Below are 20,639 nucleotides of genomic sequence, written 5' to 3'. Positions count from 1 at the left end.
ACCTTTTAGAGCTGAGGGCCATCAGGCTGTCCCTGCAGGCTTTTCTGCCGTCTATGCGGGGGATGAGTATCCTGATCATGACGGGCAACACAGTGGCCATGCATTACCTAAACAAAAAAGGGGGTAGGGTCGCTCCCGCTGTGCAGAGAGGCGACGCAGCTCTGGTTCTGTGTGATACAGCAAGGAATATCACTCTCGGCTGTTCATCTGGCCGGAGAGGAGAATGCGGTGTTGGACGCTCTAAGCAGGCAGAGCACAGTCTCTCACGAGTGGGAGTTGGCTCAGGAAGTCCTTCTGGAGATCTTCCCCCTTTGGGGAATCCCTCAAGTGGATTTGTTCACGACCGGTGCGAACCGGAAGTGTGAGATTTTGCTCAAGGGAATTTCCTCCGAGAGGAGCCTTAGGGGACACATTTGTCATGGATTGGTCATTCCCACTTCTGTGCGCATTTCTTCCGGTCCCTGTCATTCTTCAGGTGCTAAGGAGTTTGCCACATGATCCTCATTGGTCCGGATTGGGCCAGGAGCGTGTGGTACCCGGACCTTCTAGAAATGTCCATCTCCCCTCCACGTCGTCTTCCCCACAGAGAGGATCTTCTTACACGTGCAAGAGGGGATTGGTGGGGGGAACTCCATCCAGAGGTCAAGACTCTCACCCGTCAAGCTTGGTTTCTGAAATTTTGAGATATTAGGATTGGGACCTCTTGGATGACGTGATGGAGGTGTTACTTTCGGCCAAGCGACCAGCAACCAAATCCCTGTACCGTTGCCATTGCTAAAGGTATTTGCACCGCGCACCATCACCAGCGGAGTTGGTCCCCAAGCGCTCTGGCGGATCTGCAAACGAGAAGGTGGGATGGGTTAGTAGGTGAAGCGGGAGTAAGATAGTGAGTGGAGTGGAGTGGAGTGGTGTTTTGTTGGCAGCTTCAACTCGGTGTGCAGCGGGTGCTGAACTTTGGTGCGAGTCTCGGATCGATGTCGGTCCTCATGTGCTGTCGGCGTTGCATATGTGTTATTGAAGTGTTGTGAAGTGCATGCGGGTTGTTGTGCGAGAGATGGTTGTGTGATATTTTTCAGTGAGATGTCTGCAGAAATGCTTTTTGTTAGTGGATTGTATGAAGTTTAACATGTCAACATTCAGAACTCCATCTGAGTGTGGCGCTCGCCAATCCCTCCCCTCCCCCCCACCTCATCAGGGTGGTTACCATTGACTTTACTAGTCCTAAATTGTGAACAGAACCAGAACAAACCATCATATTGTGGAAGTACTGGAAGGGGTTAATTATATTGCCTCTGGGTCTGTTTTCAAGGGGGCACTGTCCAGTCCCCCCTTGTTGAGTTTCTGGCTGGTGGCAGTGGTTACCACGCAAAATATTCCACCAGAACATTTCCTATGGGATTTTCCCATTGATTTTAAACGGACCACTTTTAGGTGCAATGTTAAAGATACCGCCGGTTTATTTAATTTTAAATTCACGGTTGGGTCTTTTTGCCAGAACTCTTTTCTAGACCTGTCCGTCTCTGTAACTCTGACCAAGGTCGAGCCCGTTGTTCCACTTTTTGGCGTGCTTCTCCACAGAAGCCCTCCAAATGGTGCCACTCTGTCTGGTTTCCACAGGATGGGTGGGGAGGGGAATTGGCACCCTGGACTGCGCTGCCTTAGCAACTCAAGTCGCACTCTGTTCTGATTGGGCCAGCAGTGAGCCGGCCGGCTCACCACTTGGCATGTTTGAGTGACCGCTAGTCAGTTGAATGGGGGGTTTTCTGCATAAAAGCAGGGCCTTTGGGACTGGAACTTCAGAAGTCGCCACAGGACCTAAGAATCCGAAGAGGGAAGAAGCTGAGCAATCTGCAGCGACGACACCACCGGTGGAGCCCTGCTGCAACAAACTCACCACTTTCCTAACGGCAGGAAGATCTTCTGCTGGACGAGTCTGCTTCCTCTGAGCTGGTGGGATCAACCAGTTCGCCCTTTTCGCTTTCCAAAGACGTCTCTTGGTCGAATCGCCCGTGCCAAGCACCCCGGCGGCCAGATAACCAAGCTTCACCACTTTGACCGCGAATAAAAGGAACGCACCTTTTATCGAATAACTGCGCAGCTGGTTTCATCCCTGTGCAGTGCAAAGACTCCACGTTTCCTCCTCGATGAGATCCTCTTCCTCTGGTCGAAACAACGAACTGCAACCACTGCCAGGAACAACTGCCACCGCTGGAGCTTCCTCTCTGTTTAAGGTACTGTGTCCTGCCTTTCTTCGGTTTGCCCAAGGTGACCCTTAAATCCTTGGCTTTCCAACTGGGTTGGCCCCAGACCTTCTAACTTTACCTTTTTGAATCACCCCAACCTCTTTTGAACATTCTGCAAAGACTTTTAGTGCATTTTAAACTGTGATCCTGGGCACATTTCGCTTTGCTCCATTTAAAGTGTGCCTGGCCTATGAACTTTGGTTCTACAGTATATACTGCCTTTCTTCTCTTGCTGAGAACCCCTATAAGTGTTGGGACTTGATTTTATTTCTATGCTCTCTTTTTCTCTCCCTTTAACTGAACTATTGGAGTGCCATCAGGTTATGCGCTCACATCTGTTTAACAAATCGTGGTGTTTTAATTATGACTTCTCTAATAGGTGTGTTTACTTTACCTGACTGTGTGTTAACTTGCTTTTGATTGAGAGTGCTAGTATATTGGCTAAAGTGTGTTTTAAATAATTATATACTTTTTATACAAAGCTCTGGTCAGTGTTGGTTTGCTATACTGCGTTGTTAGCCCTGTTGTGTATACTCCATATACTGCCCTACCTGCCCTGCCTACTCTTAAGAGAAGTCTGACTGCTCAGCCACAGCTACCAGGTAAATCTGGGTGGTACAGACTGCTACCAATTGGGTTTACTGCTTACTCCTGTAGTCTTAAACTTTTTGCATTGTTCCCCAAGGGAACTGCACAGGATTCTGCCTAACATGGACTCCTCTCACAAACTGTCTATCTAAACGCATCTGCTGGCGTTTTGAATATGGTATGTCAGGGGGGAGTGGGTGAGTTTTTTAAGGGCATTCGTCTCGGGCTGAGTATGTGATCAGTCTTTGGTGACCTCCTTTTGTTGCTATTTCCCATGTTATCTTATGGTTTGTCGTGGGGTCCGTTCTTTGGGTTCAGTGATTCTCCATTTTGGGAATGACCGGGGTTTGTGTTATTTTCATCGTTGTTTAATGGGGTGGGCATTCTAGTGCGTCGCTGTTGTGTTTACACTGTGAAGAGCCATGATTTGAGGAGTTTCCTGAATGCTAGGTGGTTTGTTGTGTTCTGTATAGTCTTAGGTTGGTCATTCCAGGTTTTTGGTGCCTGGTGAGAGAAAGAGGATCCTCCGAGTTTTCTTCTTTTGTAGTGTTTTGGTTCCAGGTGGATGTCGGTGCTTGATCTCAGTGTTCTTGTCGGTTGATGTAGGCATAGTTTATTGCTTAGGAATTCATGCGCCTTGTTGGTGTATTGCTCTGTGAGTGATGCACATGGACTTGAACTTTATTCGTTGTCTCAATGGTAGCCAGTGTAAGATTTTTAGCGCAGGTGTGATGTGTTCTCTTCTGGGTAGCTTGAGGAGGAGTCTGGCTGCCACATTTTGTATGCGTTGTAGTTTTTTTAGAAGTCGTTCGAACATGCCGAGGTGTAGGCTATTGGCGTAGTCTACTCTGGACATGATCAGAGCGATGATGGTAAGTGTTTTGTTGGCGAACGGTAGGATCCTTTTTGCTGCTCGCAGGAGGAAGAAACATTTCTTGAGTAGAGCGTTTACTTGTGGCTCTAGAGTGAGTTTGTTATCCATCAGGACCCCTAAGTTTTTTACAGTTGATGATGGTGCTGGTGTGATGCCAAGCTCTTTTGGCCAGGGGATGTAGCTGATGCCTCCTCCCTTTTTTGAAACAATCATTATCTGTTTTTCCTGGGTTGATTTTGAGGTGGTTGAGGTACATCCAGTTGAATATATCGCGAAGGCAATTCTCTAGTGTTTTCTTCTCAGGTGTCTTGTATGTTGAAGATTGTGAGTATCGTCGGCGTAGTTGTAGCATGTGAGGCCATGTTGTTTGATGAGTTTGATTAATAGGTATATGTAGATGTTGAATAAAAGCGGGGAGAAGGATGATCCTTGTGGTACTCTGCACGTGGAGCCTCTAGGTTTGGACTTAAAAGGTTTCATCCATACTCTTTCGTTTCTGTTTGTTCGGAAGGATTTGCTCAATAGTAGTAGGGTGGTGTCTGTAATCCCTAGTCGTTCTAATCTCTTTATGTATGAGGATGTCGTGGTTGACCGTGTCAAAAGCTGCGGACAGATCAAGGAGGATCAGGGCGGTACTGTTGTGAGAGTCTGCGTTCGTTTTTAGGTCATCCCATATTGACAGGAGAGCTGATGCTGTTCCTCTCATTGGTTTGAAAACAATTTATGCCTGGTCTAGTAGGCAGTGCTCTTCTATGAATTCTTGGGTTGTTTTGTAGACGTGCGTTTCTAGCAGTTTGGCTATGTAGGGTTTGTTGGAAATGGGTCTGTAGTTGGATAAGTCCTCTAAGTTTCCTGCTGTGTCTTTGAGTAGCGACTTAATGTAAGCTGATTTGAAGGCCTGTGGTACTTTACCTGATGAGATTGAGAGGTTGAGGAGATTCCTGTGATATTCCGTGGGGGTTCCTTGTTTAAGTGTTTTGTAGATGTCTGGGGGGCAAGAGTCTTCAGGAGAGCCTGATTTGTTGCTTTGGTTTACCAGTTTGACGAAAGTCTCCACTGGTATTTCTGGGAAGCTTCGTAGCGTGTTTGGATGTTCCGCGAAGTCGGTTGGGTTTGAGGTGTGATCGCTTGGCATGGTGTGTTGGATGGAGGTTATTTTGTTTTTGAAGTGGTCTCCTAGGTTATCGCAGAGTTTCATTGATGGAATTGGCGTGGTGTTGCAGCCCGGTGGGGTTTTTTCGTTTATGATTTTGAAGAGTTCTTTTTGTGAGTTTGGTGGTCTGAAGATTCGGTTGTCGTAGTGTTTCCTCTTCGCTTTTTGTATTTCCTTTTTATATGAGCGTATCTGTTGCAGGAATTTCAATTTGTTTGCAGTGGTGGTGTTGTTGTTCCTCCATTCAGATTCTAGTTTTCTATATTTTTTTTTTATGGCGCCGAGTAGTGGGGTGAACCATTTTGCTGTTTTCTTAAGTGATGGGGTGAAGGGTTTTTCCTTGGCGATGTTGTTTAGAGTTGTTGCGATCCAGGTATGGAGTAGGGCAACTTTTTTTGTCTAGGGCAGCATCTTCAATGGTTGTTGCGTGTGGTTTGCGGAGTTCCAGGAGATCGGTTAGGTTGGAGTTTTTTTTGGTTCTCCAATTTCTTTTAATCATAATCGATGAATTTATTTGTTGGCGCGGCCTATGTGATTATGAATGGAATGATCAAGTGGTCGCTCCAGAGTATTTGTATTGGGGGTGCCGTGGTGATGAGATCCTTGTTGGCGAAGATTGCGTCAAGTGTGTGCCCTGCTGAATGTGTTGCTCCTTTGACTAGTTGTTGTAGGTTCATGGCTGCTAGTTGGGCGGTTAAGGATTTTTGTGTGTTGTGGTTTCTTCGTCGAACCAGGTGTTGAAATCTCTGAGGATGATCAGATGATTGTACTTGATGGCCAGGATGGTGATTGCTTCCGTGAAGGCGTCTATGAAAGTCGCATCGTAGGTTGGTGGTCTGTATATCAGTATGAATTTCATGTTAGTTTTGGGGTTTTCTGATAGCCGTAGTATTAAGGATTCGCATTTATCAATGTTTAATGGATCTTCCATTTTGATGACCAGTTGTTCATTGTGGATGATTGCTAGTTCCCCCTGCCCCCCCTCTTTTGGATTTCCTGTTTGCTTGGAAGCATTTGAGGTCTTCTGTTGTGGGTGAGCCATGTTTCAGTTACAAATAGTATGTCTATGCCTCCTTCTGATAGGAGGTTGTATATTTTGGTTGAATGTTTGGACATTGACCTTGCATTTATTAAGTTACAGTAGCTTCTCTGGGTTTGATTTTGTTTTGTTATTCGTTGTTCTGTTTGTAGTTGTCCGGTCGTGGTGTTTCCGCATTTATGTCGGTAGGATGAAGAACGGCGACAGCTGCTTCTTTATTGAGGAGATCCAGTAAGTTGATAACAGGGCTGATCGGTCGCGGTGTTTCTCCTGTGATGCTGTTCGGTTGAAGATCAGCAATGGCTTCTTCTTCATTCAATCCGATTGTTAGGTCGGAGGTAGCATTGTTGGTTGTCGGGGCTTTGTCGTATTGTGTGGGATGTTGTGGAGATCGATGGTGCCTGTGTTCTTGTGATGTAGGGGGTAATTGGGTTGGAGACATCCCACTCTTGTTGAGTGCACCCGTCTTTTTTCCGGGTGTTTCGGGAAATTCTTTGTGTCTCGAGGTTTCCGTGTTGAGGTGTCTGTGTTCCGTGGTTGTCGCGAGCTAAGGTGTGAGTTATAGGGATTTTTCGCTTACAAACTTTGTTCCGGTTATGACTGCGTTAGGTGTGTTGATTTCCAATGAGGCTGCTTCTTCTGGGTTCTGTTGGTGTTGTGTGTTCACCTCCCTTGTTGCACGTTCCTGCTCTTTCTCAGCGTCCTTTCCTGGGTCGGGCCATTTTTCAGTTTAAGGTGCAGACGTAGGTCCTTTATGCTGTGTTGTGCAGGCGCAGTATGGGCGTTAGATGATCCTGTTGAAATGGAACTCATTTAAGTTGGGTAGTGATGGGTTTCCGGGATTAATAGAGTACTGAACTAAGCACAGTTGTATAAGGGGCCCTGAATAATGGGGGAAAGGCTTACACCTAAGAAGGCGACAGAGTTCTGGACCTAACACAGCTAGACTTGAGGGTCAGCCGAAACGCTGGAGCACGATACCATACCGTGGGAGAGAGGCCCACGTCTAGGAGAGCAACAAGGTATCAGACTAAACTATATTTGAGGGTCAGTTGAGACAGTACTGTATGATAGCCAACACAGCTAGATCTGAGGGTCAGTTGAGGCAGTGAAGCATGATACCAAACGCAGCTAGATCTGGGAGTCCTGTACAGTTGACGTCTCCCTGAATGTGGTTCACCGTGGTGGGCTAGCCATGTAGGTTCAGGGGGGACATGTACTAGTTGAGGAATGAGTTTGAGGGGGCGCAGCTAGGACTTACTCCCTTATTGCAATCCGGCCACAGAAGTCCTGCTAGAGTTAAGAGACAGGACTCTCGATGCAGTCTGATTATCAGACAATGCGATCTGGACACAAAACCCAACTGGATTTGAGAAACCTGTGTAGTGGGAGGGCGGCCTATCAATGCAATCTAAATACCATGCAATGCAACTTGGACAGAACCCCTGCTAGGCTGGAGACCTGTATAGTCGGAGAGAGGCCTATCACTGCAATCTAAATATCATACAGTGCAGTCTGGACACAGAATCCCTGCTAAATTTGAGAGACCTGTATAGGTCTATACAGAGGAGGGGAGTCTGTGCCTAGCCAAATTGGTACAGTATTAAATAATTCATTTTGAGACTGAGGAAAAGAGGGATGCAGAGGGGGGGTAATCGCTTTGTTTACTATGGGTTTGGTAAGTGGCTTGGAATCGAGGGTAGAGTAGTAGCTCTACTCCTGACCCAGGCCACTCCTACCTTACTGGTCCTTGTGGATGATGGTTGACGCCTGCCACTGCTTCCCCTGCAGACAACTGCGACACTTCCTGGAGCCTCCTCTGCTGGAGCCGCCCTTGGCTGTAGGGCCCTTAGCCGATGGGCAGCACTGGCAGGGGGCTTCCCTGGGGAAACCAGTGATGAAGACTGAGAGGACCAATGAGAGCAGTGTTGCGCGGGTCGGGAGGTGGGGGGGGGGACCAGGAAGAGGGTGTGGGGTGCGAGCGGGCTGCTGGGGTGTTGAAAAGGCCTCGTGGCCTACAGATATTTGGGTATTAGGGTGCTCCTAGGAGGACCCTGGCACTCACCCTGCTCGCGCAAGGCCTAAAGGGGCTCAGGGGGGTCACCCACACAGCCCAGGTGGAAGTAGCGTGCAGGTTGAGGTGGGGTAAACAAACAAGGATCGGTGCAACCTATCGGGGACAGTGGGAGGGAGCGGAGACAGGCACCAGGGGAAGCTGGAAGGGATGCGACCTGCGCTGGGGAGCAGGTAGGGGCTTGGGCACTAAAGGGGTACGAGGTCAAGGCCTAGAGGGCTCAGGGGGGTCACCCCCTCACCTGCACGGCCCGTACGTTTTGCGAATGGTACAGAGGAAACATGTCGATCCTCCTTTAGTGTTCTATTCTAATGGTTCTTTTTTGCTTTCTTTGGCCCACAGGGATCTTCCAGTGGGTACCATTTAAGGGTTACCTGGTGGTGCTGTCGATTTTGAAGCACTCGTCTAAAGAATGTTCTTATTTTAAGATTCCTTTAATTTCCCAATTTTGAAAAGGTTTCACAAATGTGTTCCCGCTGTCCTCCTCAGGTGCCGGTTTAGGATCTGAATTTAGTCCTGAAATTCCTGATGGGTGCTCCTTTTGAACCACTGCACTCTTGTCCTTTGAGACTGTTGTCTTTCAAGACGGTTTTCTTGGTTGCAGTTGCATCAGCTTGCAACATGAGTGAATTGCAGGCACTTTCAGCTAAGCCACCCTTTACTACTGTGTTCCACGAGGATAGGGTTGTACTGAAGGTACGTCCGTCCTTCCTAGCTAAGGTAGTGTCTGAGTTTCGTCTGAGCCAGAAAGTGGTACTTCCTGCTTTCTAGCCTCCCCCTCATCCTGGTAATGAAGAGTTGAGACTTCAGAGGTTGGACCCTAGGAGAGCTTTGAGCTTTTATATCTCTAGGCTGTCCAGGGTCAGAGTAGACTACCATCTTTTTGTGGTATTCGCTGGACACCGATTGGGCCAGGCTGTTACTAAACAGACCTTGTCCAGGTGGATTATTTTCACTTTTACTGAATGTTAGATTGTCGGGCAAGAACCCTCCTGAGGGATTGAGAGCCCACTCCACTAGTGGCGTGGCTACATCCACAGCCCTGCAGCGGGGTGTTCCTATGAAGAATATTTGTGATGCAGCAACGTGGTCTTCCACCCACACCTTTTTGTCAAGCACTGCTCCCTGGATACTCTCCATGGTCAGGATATGGCCTTTGGTAAAGCGTTGCTTTATTCTGCCATCTGATTGGGTATTCTAAATTCTTCTCCCTCCTCAGTTCACTGATACTTCTTTGAGAGTCTGTCAAAGATGTGCAATACGTTGGAGGACACAATCCATTCGACTAACATTCTTTCGACTGGATGTTATTCCACATCGCCCTCCCAGCCTGCCCCTCTGAAGAATTTCCTCTTATTGCAGCTTGGGTTCCCGCAAGGCAATGTGCAGTCAAGCAGACGTTGTCTAAGAGCATGTTCTCCAGCATGGGGTCTGGCATGGATTCACATACTCATGAATATTCCCCCGTCATCAGGCTGGGAATCTTCGGTAAAGAAAAAATCAGTTTCGTTTCTGAACTGTCTTTCTACTAATAACCAATTACTGGTCTCTGGGTCATACTGCACCCTGCCAATGACTGCCCTCTACCCAAGTCCCTCCTCTGGCAACCATCTTCAGATTTGTAAGCATGTTAAGTGGCAGTAGGACCAAGAGAAGAGCCGCAGTGGAGTTGAAGGGTTCGCATGTGAATCCATGCCAGACCCATGCTGGAGAACAGTTACAGTTAAGTAACTTGTTTCTTCAACTTGTTCCTTCTCCAGCATGGGGTCGTCTGGCATGGATTCACATGCTCATGAATACAAGCATACATAGCAGTAAACACATGCACAACCACAGGAGGTGGTTAAGCATTTCAACAACTCAACATTAAGCATCTCTTACCTCCTCACCAGGCTCACCTTCAAGCGAACAGGTTGCGCAGCACTGCCTGGCCAACCCTGGAATCCCGGTCGACGCAGTAGAAGCCCGTGAAGGTATGCGTCGACCTCCACGTCGCAGCCCTGCAGATGTCTTGCAGGGGCACACCAGACAGGAATGCCGTAATAGCAGCAATCGCTCTGGTTGAATGGGCTCTCGGGCGGCCGGACAACGGTTGGTTTGTCAACCGGTGACAGTGCATGATGCAGCCGAAGAGCCATCTGGAAATGGAAGCCTTCGAGAGGGCCTTCCCTTTGTTCACAGGACCAAAGTTCACAAACAGCTGTGATGTCTTCTGAAAACCCTTTGTGCGGTCCACGTAGAACTTCAGCGCTCTAGCCACATCCAGCGAGTGCAAAGCCCTCTCAGCCGGCATCGAAGGCGACGGGGAAAAAACAGGCAACACCAAGGGCTCGTTGAGATGGAAGTCCGACAGCAATTTGGGCATGAATGAGGGGTGCGTCCTGAGCACTACCCTCGTCTCGTGGAAGATATGGAGGTTCACAGGAGAGGGCCTGGATCTCTCCCATTCGTCGTGCGGAGGTGATGGCCACAAGAAACACTGTCTTCCAGGACAGGAACTTCAACGGTGCCGAATGCAGAGGCTCGAATGGCAGGCCCATGAGTCTGGTCAACACCACGTTGAGCTCCCACGCCGGGGCCGGAACCTTCAACGGCGGGAACGATCGGAACAGTCCTTTGATGAACTCCTTCACCAGGCGATGAGACCAAAGAGATGACCGTCCCGGAGTTATGGTGTAGCAGGAGATCGCCACCAGATGGATTTTGATGGAGGTGTGCGCCAGCCCCGCCTTGACCAGCGACAGCACCTGAGGGGCCGTAATCCTCAGAGGGTTGATCTTCTGTGCACCACACAGAGAATCTCTACCATTTGTGTCCGTATCACTTAAGAGTCGAGGGCACCCTGGCCTTCGCAAGCACCTCCTTGCAGTCCACTGGGATATCGTACCTTCCGAACTCTAGTGCTGTAGGAGCCAAGCATGCTGGCACTTGGTGTTCGCCGCCGTTGCAAATAGATCGATCTGGGGATTGCCCCATCGTCAAAATAGGAGATCCACTTGATCCTGCCAAAGCTCCCACTCGTGGCAAGAGCGCAGCTCCCTGCTGAGGGAGTCGGCTATGTTCTTTATTCCAGCTTGATGGAAGGGTACCAGGAACATCCCCTGGGCAACGGCCCAGTGCCACAGATCCTGTGCTTCCTTGGATAGGGCTGGGGATCTGGTGCCCCCTTGCTTCCGGATGTAGAACATCGTGGTTGTGTTGTCGGTGAAGACCCTTACCACCTTGCCCTTGAGGGACAGGAGGAACTACCTGAGGGCCCAGAACACGGCTTGGAGCTCCAGGACGTTGATGTGTGGTGACCTCTCCTCTAGGAGCCAAAGGCCTCTTGCATCGAGATCTCTGGTGTGCGCTCCCCATCCTTCCAAGGAGGCGTCCATCGTCACAGTTTCCTGATGTGCCGGGTTCTGGAAGTCCATAGCCACCGCTGCTGCCCGCTGCTTGCATCCAACGGGCATCGAGGAACTGCTGCAGTGGCCGCATCCGCAACCTGCATAGGCACACTAGGTAGATGCATGACGACATCATGCCAAATAGGGACTTGATGGACCTCACGTTGGCCCTTTCCATGGTCAACAGCCTTTGTACCTTGCCCAGGATGGCCTTCGTCCTTTCCTCCGACGGTGAAGCCAATTGCGCCACTGTGTCGAGTCTGGTTCCCAGGAACAGGGCGTCTTGCGACGGTACCAAATTCGCAAAGCTGATCGAGAATCCCAGATCCATGAGGAGTCGGACGGTCTTCGCTGTGTGATCGCCGGCGAGTTCTCAGGACTTTGCTCGGATGAGCCAATCGTCCAGGTAGGGGTATACGTGGATCCCTTGCAGGTGAAGCCGCGCCGCCACTGGTGCGATGCACTTGGTTAAGAACCTTGGCGCCGACTTCAAACTGAAGGGTAGGGCCTTGAACTGGTAGTGTCACCCTTGGACCACGAACCGTAGGAATTTTCAATGTCCTTTGTGAATGGGGATGTGGAAGTAGGCATCCTCCAAGTCCAGCCACAACAGGAAGTCGCCCTCGTCCAGCTGTCCCAGCACGTGCTGAAGGGTGACCATCCAGAAATTCTGGGACTTGATGTATTTGTTGAGGTGGCAATAGTCCAGGATGGGTCGCTAACCACCAGTCTTCTTTCGGACGAGGAAGTACCACGAGTATACTCCGGAGCCCTGGAGCCTGCTCGGGACAAGTTCGATCGCGCCCTTTTTTTAGCATTGCTCGTATCTCTAGATGTAGCTGTGGCACGTGGTTTTCATTCCTGGCCACGGGGACACTTTCTTTGGAATTCCATAGTGTGCCCGTGGGCCAGAGCATCCAGCGCTCAACGGTCGGTGGAAATGGACTCCCACACGCTGATGAATCTCGCCAGCCGGCCTCCCACCAGGGTGCTTGGGTGCGCGGCCCGACGTCACAGCCGGTTCAATCTTGCGTTGCTGAGGCCTTGCTGTCTTGGCCTCCTTGGCGACAACGATGCTGTCCTCCGGCCTTGCTGCGGCCTCTGTAGGCCTCCTGCGACGATGTGCGGGCCGCTTGGCGGTACGGCGTGGAACTGCCGCCGAATCCTTTGGAGGAACCTTGAGACTTGCCTCCGGGGGTCCTAAAGGACAGCTGTCGTTGCTGGAGAACCTAAGGCCCGGGCCGTCTCGATGTCTGCCTTGATGGCCTGCAGCGACTTGTCCACTGCCTTTCCAAACAGGTTGTTCCCGTCAAAGGGTATGTCCAGTACACTGGTCTGCACATCCTGACAGAAATCGGGGGCCTTGAGCCAACTGCGGCAGCGAAGGCAAACGCTGTTGCCCATCTGGCGAAAGCCGGTGTCGGTGATGTCAGTGGCCACTGTGATGGCATGGTCTGATGCCACCTCGCCTTCCTGCAGGTTTTCAAGGGTTTCCGCCCTCTTGTCTGGGAGGAAGTCCAGGAGGGGAGCGATCTTGAACCACAGCTCCCGGTCGTAGCTTGTGCCACAATCGCGTGGCTGTTGTTCGCTTTGATGGTTGTCGCTGCTGACAAGATGACCTGTCGTCCCATGGCGTCCAGCTTCTTCCCCTCGCCGTCCAGTGGGGAAGTGGAAGTTGATGCCGTCGCCCCTGCCGATTTCTTCTTGTCTGCCGCGGAGACCATGGAATCCGGGGACGGCTGTGCTCTGACGCAGACATCGGCGGGGTCTGGGACCCGGTACTACTTCTCGTACCAGTCCCTCTTCGTAGGAGCCGTGGTCGGGTTCTTCAGCAGTGCCAGTCCTTCGTCCCAGATGTCGTCCAGTAACGAGACTAAGGACAGTCTTCCTCTTGGCCTCTCTTCATTGGTAGATGAAACGAGGATTCCCAGCCTGAAGACGGGAAATATTCATGAGCATTTGAATCCATGCCAGACCCATGCTGGAGAACAACAGTTACAGCTAAGTAACTTGTTCCTTATACGTTATGGAGGAAAAAACCTAAACTGAGGCTATGGGCGCCATGCGTCCTATTTATAACATCCGGTGATGTCATCCTCGACGGAGGCCTTCGAGGGACATCGACCCGACGCCATCGATGCAGGACGCCCTCAACCGAAAAAAATTCTGAAGCACAGCTGTGGATATTACATGTCAAAGATGTGGAATACGTTGAAGGAACATCCAGTCGAAAGAACGTTACCAGTTGGTAAGTAACCTGTTGTTTGTAATAAGGGGGTCTCCAATTTGGAATTTACTTTCTCATGGATAAACATCGGGTCCAGCCAAGATGGCTCCATGTGGCAATCGGGGTCTCGCATATGATGTTGAACGATTTATTATTTATTAATGATTAATAAAATGCAAATAAATAAAAATTGAACATATTTTACTTTGCATATAGTACCTCTGGCTTATTCTGCATAATTTCATGGTCTAATGTGTATGATATGCAACAGAGCCTGCACAACAGATGAATGTATTAATTTGCTCAATGTTTAAACTGCTTAAGATCGTTGTTCTTTACCTAGGATCGCTAAGCAGGATGATTATTGATCATTTTGAGATGGACTAACAATGTCACTACTTTTTCTCATGTCAACGGTCATTTGACTGGAATCTAGATGCATTTAATCAGAGTGAATGATTGTTGCAGGGCGACTTGTCACAAAAATGCATCAAAGATCCTGAAAAACCTAACAGAGGAATGAGCATGTTACTGGGGGTGCCCTTGCTTAATGTGGGGTATAATGCTGTGAATATTAAAAATCAATTTCGGTGAACTACCATTGCAGGTAAGTAAATCGTTCTGAACTATAACCTTGTTTTGGCAGCTCAGTCTTAAAATCACATCTATCCACCCAGTGTTGCCAAAAGTGTCCAGGTTTAGCAGTAACAAACAGAGCATTTATTTGTAAACAATTAAAGTTTATTTTGTAATGGAACTCAACTGACTTGAATTGGGTGTGAGCATTGTCAGCAATGTTTTGCAGCTTATGAATGTTTTTAGAAATGTCCTCCATATGTTTTAGTTACGGATTACTTAAGTAAACTTTAGCAATACACATCACACACACAAACCACTACATTGCAATAGAGGCCATGCAGCTGAACCTAAAATTGATAATCTGCGAAAATACTGTTCAAGTTAAGTAAATGCTTCCAAGAGCGTTGAAACGGTTATTGGATGATATGTAAGCAAATGTTAAGGGATTTATTTGGTTTTGATTTGTACTTTGTTCTCTGACATCCCAAATTGCTTTCTGTTCCCAGCTATGCAGGAAGAGGCACTGAAGTTGGTCTTGCTGGCCTTGGAAGATGGCTCTGCGTTGTCCCGGAAAGTCTTGGTGCTCTTTGTGGTCCAGCGTCTCGAACCACGCTTCCCTCAGGCTTCCAAAACTAGCATTGGGCATGTTGTCCAACTACTTTACCGTGCATCCTGCTTTAAGGTGAGGTCCACACTAGTGAGTGGTCGTGGAAGAGATTGAAACTTCCTGCGATAAGGCAATCCACGGAATTGCAAATGCTCAAAATGTATGTATAATGGTGATGGGGTTATGCAAAGTTTTGATATTGACGGCACAGTTAAATGACTGAATCAGGTTCCTGAAGAGGTGTGGACCACAAATAAGAACATGACTGTTGGGTAAGAATTAAGAATTGATGTAGCAACCCTAGGGGGGGGACTACACCAGTCTTGTCCTTTTGGTATTGGGTAACCCACCTATTGGTATAGGTCTGTACTACACAAATTGGTAGTGTGACTGAGCAGCCGTATTTATCCTGAGATGGGTAAATGTGAGCTGAAGGGCTGTAGCATTGAATGTCACCAATATAAGTATCCAAATAACACTTACACTCAAGGTTTTCTAGTAAAATAATTGTTTAATGGTCCATTTTAAATAAGCAGTCTTCAAAAAGGGCGATGTGCCACAATCAAAATACACTTTAGAATACTTTCTCAGAATCAAGGCAAAGCAAGTAGACGCACTTTAGAGATTCTTCATACACACTTCCTAGACCCTTTGGGGACTTCAAAAACTATATATCTCTTGTGTTGTTGTTAAATTATGAGGTTGGTAGAAAGGAAATGTTAAAGGAAGGATAAAGGTTAAACAACGCTCTAAGTAGCGCTGTTTGCTGTCCATCTACGCTACTCTACGTGCACAAGACCTGCCTGGACTGCCTGACCCTGCCTGGACCTTGCTGATCCCGCCCCCCGCCACCGGAAGTGTTCTTAATCTCCTTCCTGCGCGCACTTGCGCGCGCGCATTAAGTACGCGCTCTAAGTAGCGCTGTTTGCTGTTCGCTGCTTTGCTGCGGGGCGCGGACACCCCCCATGGTTCCTATCTTGTTTTAGGTTCCTTACCAGTTTTGTGGCGCATTTTGCAGTCTAATATTCTTTGCTTTTTCTAATGCGCTAATATATCCTTAGCTGGTTTTGTCCCTTCTATGACCGCTCCTGCCAATCATTAAAAGAGTAAGTTGTTTCTTTCTCCTGTACTTCTTTTATTTCCATTCTCTGTGAGGCTGTAGCCGTAAAAATGGCAAATGGTTTAAGAAGCGCTAAGGGCAAATTCATCGCCCCTTTTCCGCTCTCAGTAACGACCATTGATTCACTGGTATGTCCGGGAACCCCCTCTTACATTGAATCATCTGTCCCGGAAGCTCTAGTGACTATACCTAGCCAAGATGCGCCGTGCTCACCCTGCTCTGCAGTACATGTTGTGCAAATAAATGCCCAAAAAAACCCATTGCTTCCCTTTCTTTCTTCGCCCCCGGCTTCTCCGGTGCCTCCTATTTCTCCTCCCTCAATCAGCCCTGAAGTACGTAAGGCTATCGATGATTTCAAAAGTTGTTCTGAATCCCCGCTGGCCGCCGAGACGGATCAATGCCAATTCGATCTAACCATGGCCAAAATGGAGGCATTGGATAAGGCGGTTTGTCGTTCAATAGGCACCCCGACACCCATAGTCTTTAATTCCGTATCAAACCGTATGGTTTCCAAATCTCACGTGTCACACGATCCCAAAACTCTTGTGGATATGAGGGTTGGTTCGGCCAATATCATCAATAAAAAACTTTCTTTTCCGCACTCAATGCTTTCACCTGAACCCGCCTCCTTAGCTAATAATGCGGAATACTCCGCACTACCACTTCCTGAATGTCAAACTCAGCATTCTTTTGAGGGGAATCAATCCCAATACTCTCCTAACTCGTTTCCAGTGATTATCCGTATTCTGGATCTCCTGGATAAAGGTCATGATCTGACCCATCTTGCACTGAGGGAGATCAAGTCGACACAGTTACTGATCACTTCAAAGATGGATCGGATCGAAGGCTTCATTATGGCAGCCGAAATGCTTAAAAATTCCAACAATGTATGCCCCACGATCCATCCACCCGCGACTAACTCGCCTATGAAAAACAAAAGCACTCAGTGCTGTTTGGCCCTGACCCCAGAACTGCCTGCTATACATTCAGAAAAGCTAATAGATTCTACCTCGTGCAAATGTCACTATCCTGCCTGCGACCTGAAATCTGTCATAGAGAAACTGAATACTCTATTAGCTCTATACCCCCCGGTAAGCCCAACCTCTATGAATGGCCCTGACAGTCCTACTATTCTTCTTGCAGCACTTGAACATATGCAATCTGAACCTCCGATTCCTGATTCCAGTGGCAATCATGCTGGTTTCATGTCGCGGAGAGCTAAGAGACTTCATCAAAGAGCTGAAAAAAGAAATGCTAAAAGAAAGAAGAATACTGCCATAAAAGGCCAGCATCCACCACCTGATTCGATTACTAAGATCTCTGTCGATCCTCCAGTAGATGAGGATCACATTGACCTTAACCAACTTTCGAAAGAAAGTCAAGATGTCTTAACTCCATCCATAATATCAGATTTGTTTGAAAGCAATGCTGCAGTTCATTTTTGTGAAACGACTGGGCCTCCTGCCGGAACACTCACAACTAATGACTCTAGCTTGACCACTCTTGATCCAAATCGAGTGGAGCAACAGCGAACTGACTCCATTGAAATATCCACCTTAAAACGGAAAACGAGAAACAATAATGTAATACCAATCAATTCATCTTTTAAAGGACAAGTACCATCTCTACTGACAGGAACCAAATCAAATCTAGCCTCCTACTTCCCGGTCTGCGGGAGAAATCGTACCACCAGGCACGATAAAATCGTGCCGGTCGATTGTTCACCTAATTCCATTCTCAGAACATATAGTGAAGTATGTACCGCACTTCCTGGAAGTAATGAAAACGTCACCACTAATAACTCAATGAACGTTGCCAAGGCACAAGTAAATGCACCGATATCCTTCTGCCCGCCATCCGTACATTTACCACTTCCACGCTCGATTAACTTACAATTTAGTAGCAATAAGGAGACATTACCCGCACTCCTGATCAATGACCTTAACTGTCCCCCCACTTTGTATGGCAATGCTGATCTCCCCAATAGTATTTGCTCCGCGATGTCCGGTAACGGACTAGGAAAGGTAGCACTGTGGGCCCCCGAATCTGCTATGGAGCCTATTGCCCTTCCTCCTAACAGTCAGCCCCAATGCACTATACCTCCTTCTCTGGTTCCGAACTGCACCTCTATCCAGAGCTCTTTAACAGGTAGCTGCAACTCTGATTCTCAAGCTGCTACCATGTTATCTCATCACGTAATTCTAGACATCCTCCGGAAAGAACTCGATGAAAGATCATTAAAATCGAACTTCCCCGATGTAACTTCTCATCAAGATCCAGCTATGATCTCTCACCATGTTCCGCTTTGCGAAACCGCTTCTGATCCCCACATAAAATCATTCGATCAGTTATCTGACATGAATGAACAAATCATCCCAGAAAAGCACCATTTAATAGGATTTGAGGGGAAAAGAGATCTACTTGGTAGAAATAGGATTAATCGGGCTTTTCTTCTGGCACTATTCAGCCGCATCCCTCAACTACGGATGTTTAAATCGGGAGACATTTTAAGTGTCATTAGCCACGGACAATAACTATTGTGCTGCAATTCACTTAGCCTCAGAGGCTGTAAAGAAATATCTATGGTTCAATAGGGAAGGTATTTATGAAGAAGGCCTCATTTTAACCTCATTGGAAAATGAACAAGAGGCCACTAAATTTATTGAATTCAAATGTCCCCAGGCTACGAGCCCCAAATCGCATGTTCCATCACAATCCGCAAATCATATGGCTGCTAATGACGCAATCACTGAGCTTCTGCCTAAAGCAGGCATCTCTCATGACCTGCCATGGCTTGCCCCCATGCTGAATTCCTTTCTAAAAACTACGGATCGCCCCCCTATCTCATAGCCGTCTTCTAAAGCCTTTCTCTCCGTTCAATCGTGGAATTCATGTGGACACCGCAATCTTATGAAATGGCACTCAACTCTTGACTGCCTCAGTCGCCCATCAATACTAATGATTCAGGAGACCATGAAAACCACCTCCTTTCTTTTGCCTGATTACGCAACTCACCACATTCCTGCTATACGTGCTCCTCCCGGTCGTCCATCTGGGGGTATCATGATAGCCATAGACAATGCTCTCACGTCTAAGTCAAAGATTGTCTGGCATGCTAACAATTTACTAGCAGTATTACTGGAAGTCAACACTTATTATCATCGTCACTTAATTGTCATGACCATGTATTGGAATCCGTCTACCACCCCCATTGAGGAGATGATTGAGACAGTTGAGAACTGCTTAGAATTTGTGACTCACGAATATGATAATATTGAAATCATCTTTGGCGGTGACTTTAACTGCGACTGCAGAACCGCCAATGAAATTGGAGGATCGCCCAGAAATTCCCTCGCGACAAGCAGAGGTAATATATGGAGATTCTTCCTGAAAGACTGGGACCTAGATCTCATTCCTCCCGCCGACCCGTTAAATTGGACCACATGGTCAAGAGATGGAAAAAGGTCAACAATTGACTTCATATTTGTTAGTCACAACCTGCTTCTTCGATCTTCCCCTCTAAGAATCTCCATGTTGCCTTTTGGTGACCATGCTGTGTTACTAGGCACCTTGAAATTTGATTTTTCCATTACTGGAGTTGACCATTCTACTGCACTGTGTGATGTAGATCGTCCTATGACTTCTATCAGATGGTCTATGGCACTCTGCAAGCAATTCACTCAATTTGTAAAGGCAGCTATTGCACTTCAGAGCAATTTGGAACATTTGCCCACGAATGTTCTTGAGCAGCGATATGTTGAAATAACGCACATAGCATTAACATACTTCAGCAAAAAGAAAAGAACTGATAGCAAAAACTGCCACTCCTTTGATCCACTTTGCAAAGCACAGAAGCGGGAAAAAACAAGGCTCTTAGGGCCTTGAAAAAATCTATCGAACTTTCGCGGGAACAATATCTTACGCGGCGCAAATCTATCGTGTCAACTTACAAACATAGCCTGAAGCAGCTAAGGCTAATAAGGCACAATGAAATAAATTGTAAACTTGTTAGAGCCATCTCAGCTCATGACACTCGAACTATATGGCGAATGATTAAGAGCCATTCCTCTCAAGTATCGCTTTCTATGCCGAATGTTATATCGGAATCCACCTGGTATGAGTATATCAGACACAAATTCCAGATTCCCGTGCAATTTTCGAATATAACGACACCAAATATATTCCAAATATCAAACTGGATTTAGTAAAGGTATGTCCACTGCGCTTAATGCCATGATTATGACATTCACTATCGCAGAAGCCAAGAAACCAACATCTAACCCGGTTTATATTGCTCTTATTGACATATCCTCAGCCTTCGACACAGTGATTCGTAACTTACTATGGACGAAACTTACCAATATGGGAATTACATCTGTCCTCATCTATTGGTTCAAAGCCTTGCATACCAACACCTCCTACAGAATTAAGCTTACTTCAGAGGGACGTATCACTAAAGCCATCAGCACAGAGGTAGGCTTGAAGCAAGGTTGTAAATTTGCCGCCACCTTCTTCAATCTATACCTCTCTGATCTTGATAAAGGTTGGGATACAAAAAACCTCTTCTCTGCTAAAATTGGCTTGATTCGTCTTAAATGGCTCGCCTTTGCAGATGACATTATTTTATTCGATCCCACCCCATCAGGTCTCCAACTTAAACTACGGCTATTTGAAGAATTTGCATTAGCACACAATTTGGTGCCTAACCCTGCTAAAACAGCAGTAATGCAATTTGGTGTACGGAAG

The 20,639-nt window shown here is 47.5% G+C and overlaps 1 protein-coding gene across 5 annotated transcripts in view; it reads left to right on the top strand.

Moving 5' to 3' along the window:
* The window catches only part of RC3H1 (ring finger and CCCH-type domains 1), a 1,368,452-nt gene that overhangs the window by 340,056 nt on the left and 1,007,757 nt on the right, over positions 1 to 20,639 (top strand). For all 5 annotated transcript variants that reach the window (XM_069641098.1, XM_069641097.1, XM_069641095.1 and 2 more), the window contains exon 5: positions 14,673 to 14,848. In XM_069641098.1, coding sequence (XP_069497199.1) covers positions 14,673 to 14,848 — 176 coding nt within the window. The remainder of the gene's footprint in view (positions 1 to 14,672; positions 14,849 to 20,639) is intronic.

This window comes from Ambystoma mexicanum, chromosome 1q, assembly GCF_040938575.1.
Source record: "Ambystoma mexicanum isolate Mex_15411 chromosome 1q, UKY_AmexF1_1, whole genome shotgun sequence".
NCBI classification, from domain to species: Eukaryota; Metazoa; Chordata; class Amphibia; order Caudata; family Ambystomatidae; genus Ambystoma; species Ambystoma mexicanum.
Note: the sequence above shows the minus strand (reverse complement) of the source record. Positions and strands in the feature narration are given on the sequence as shown.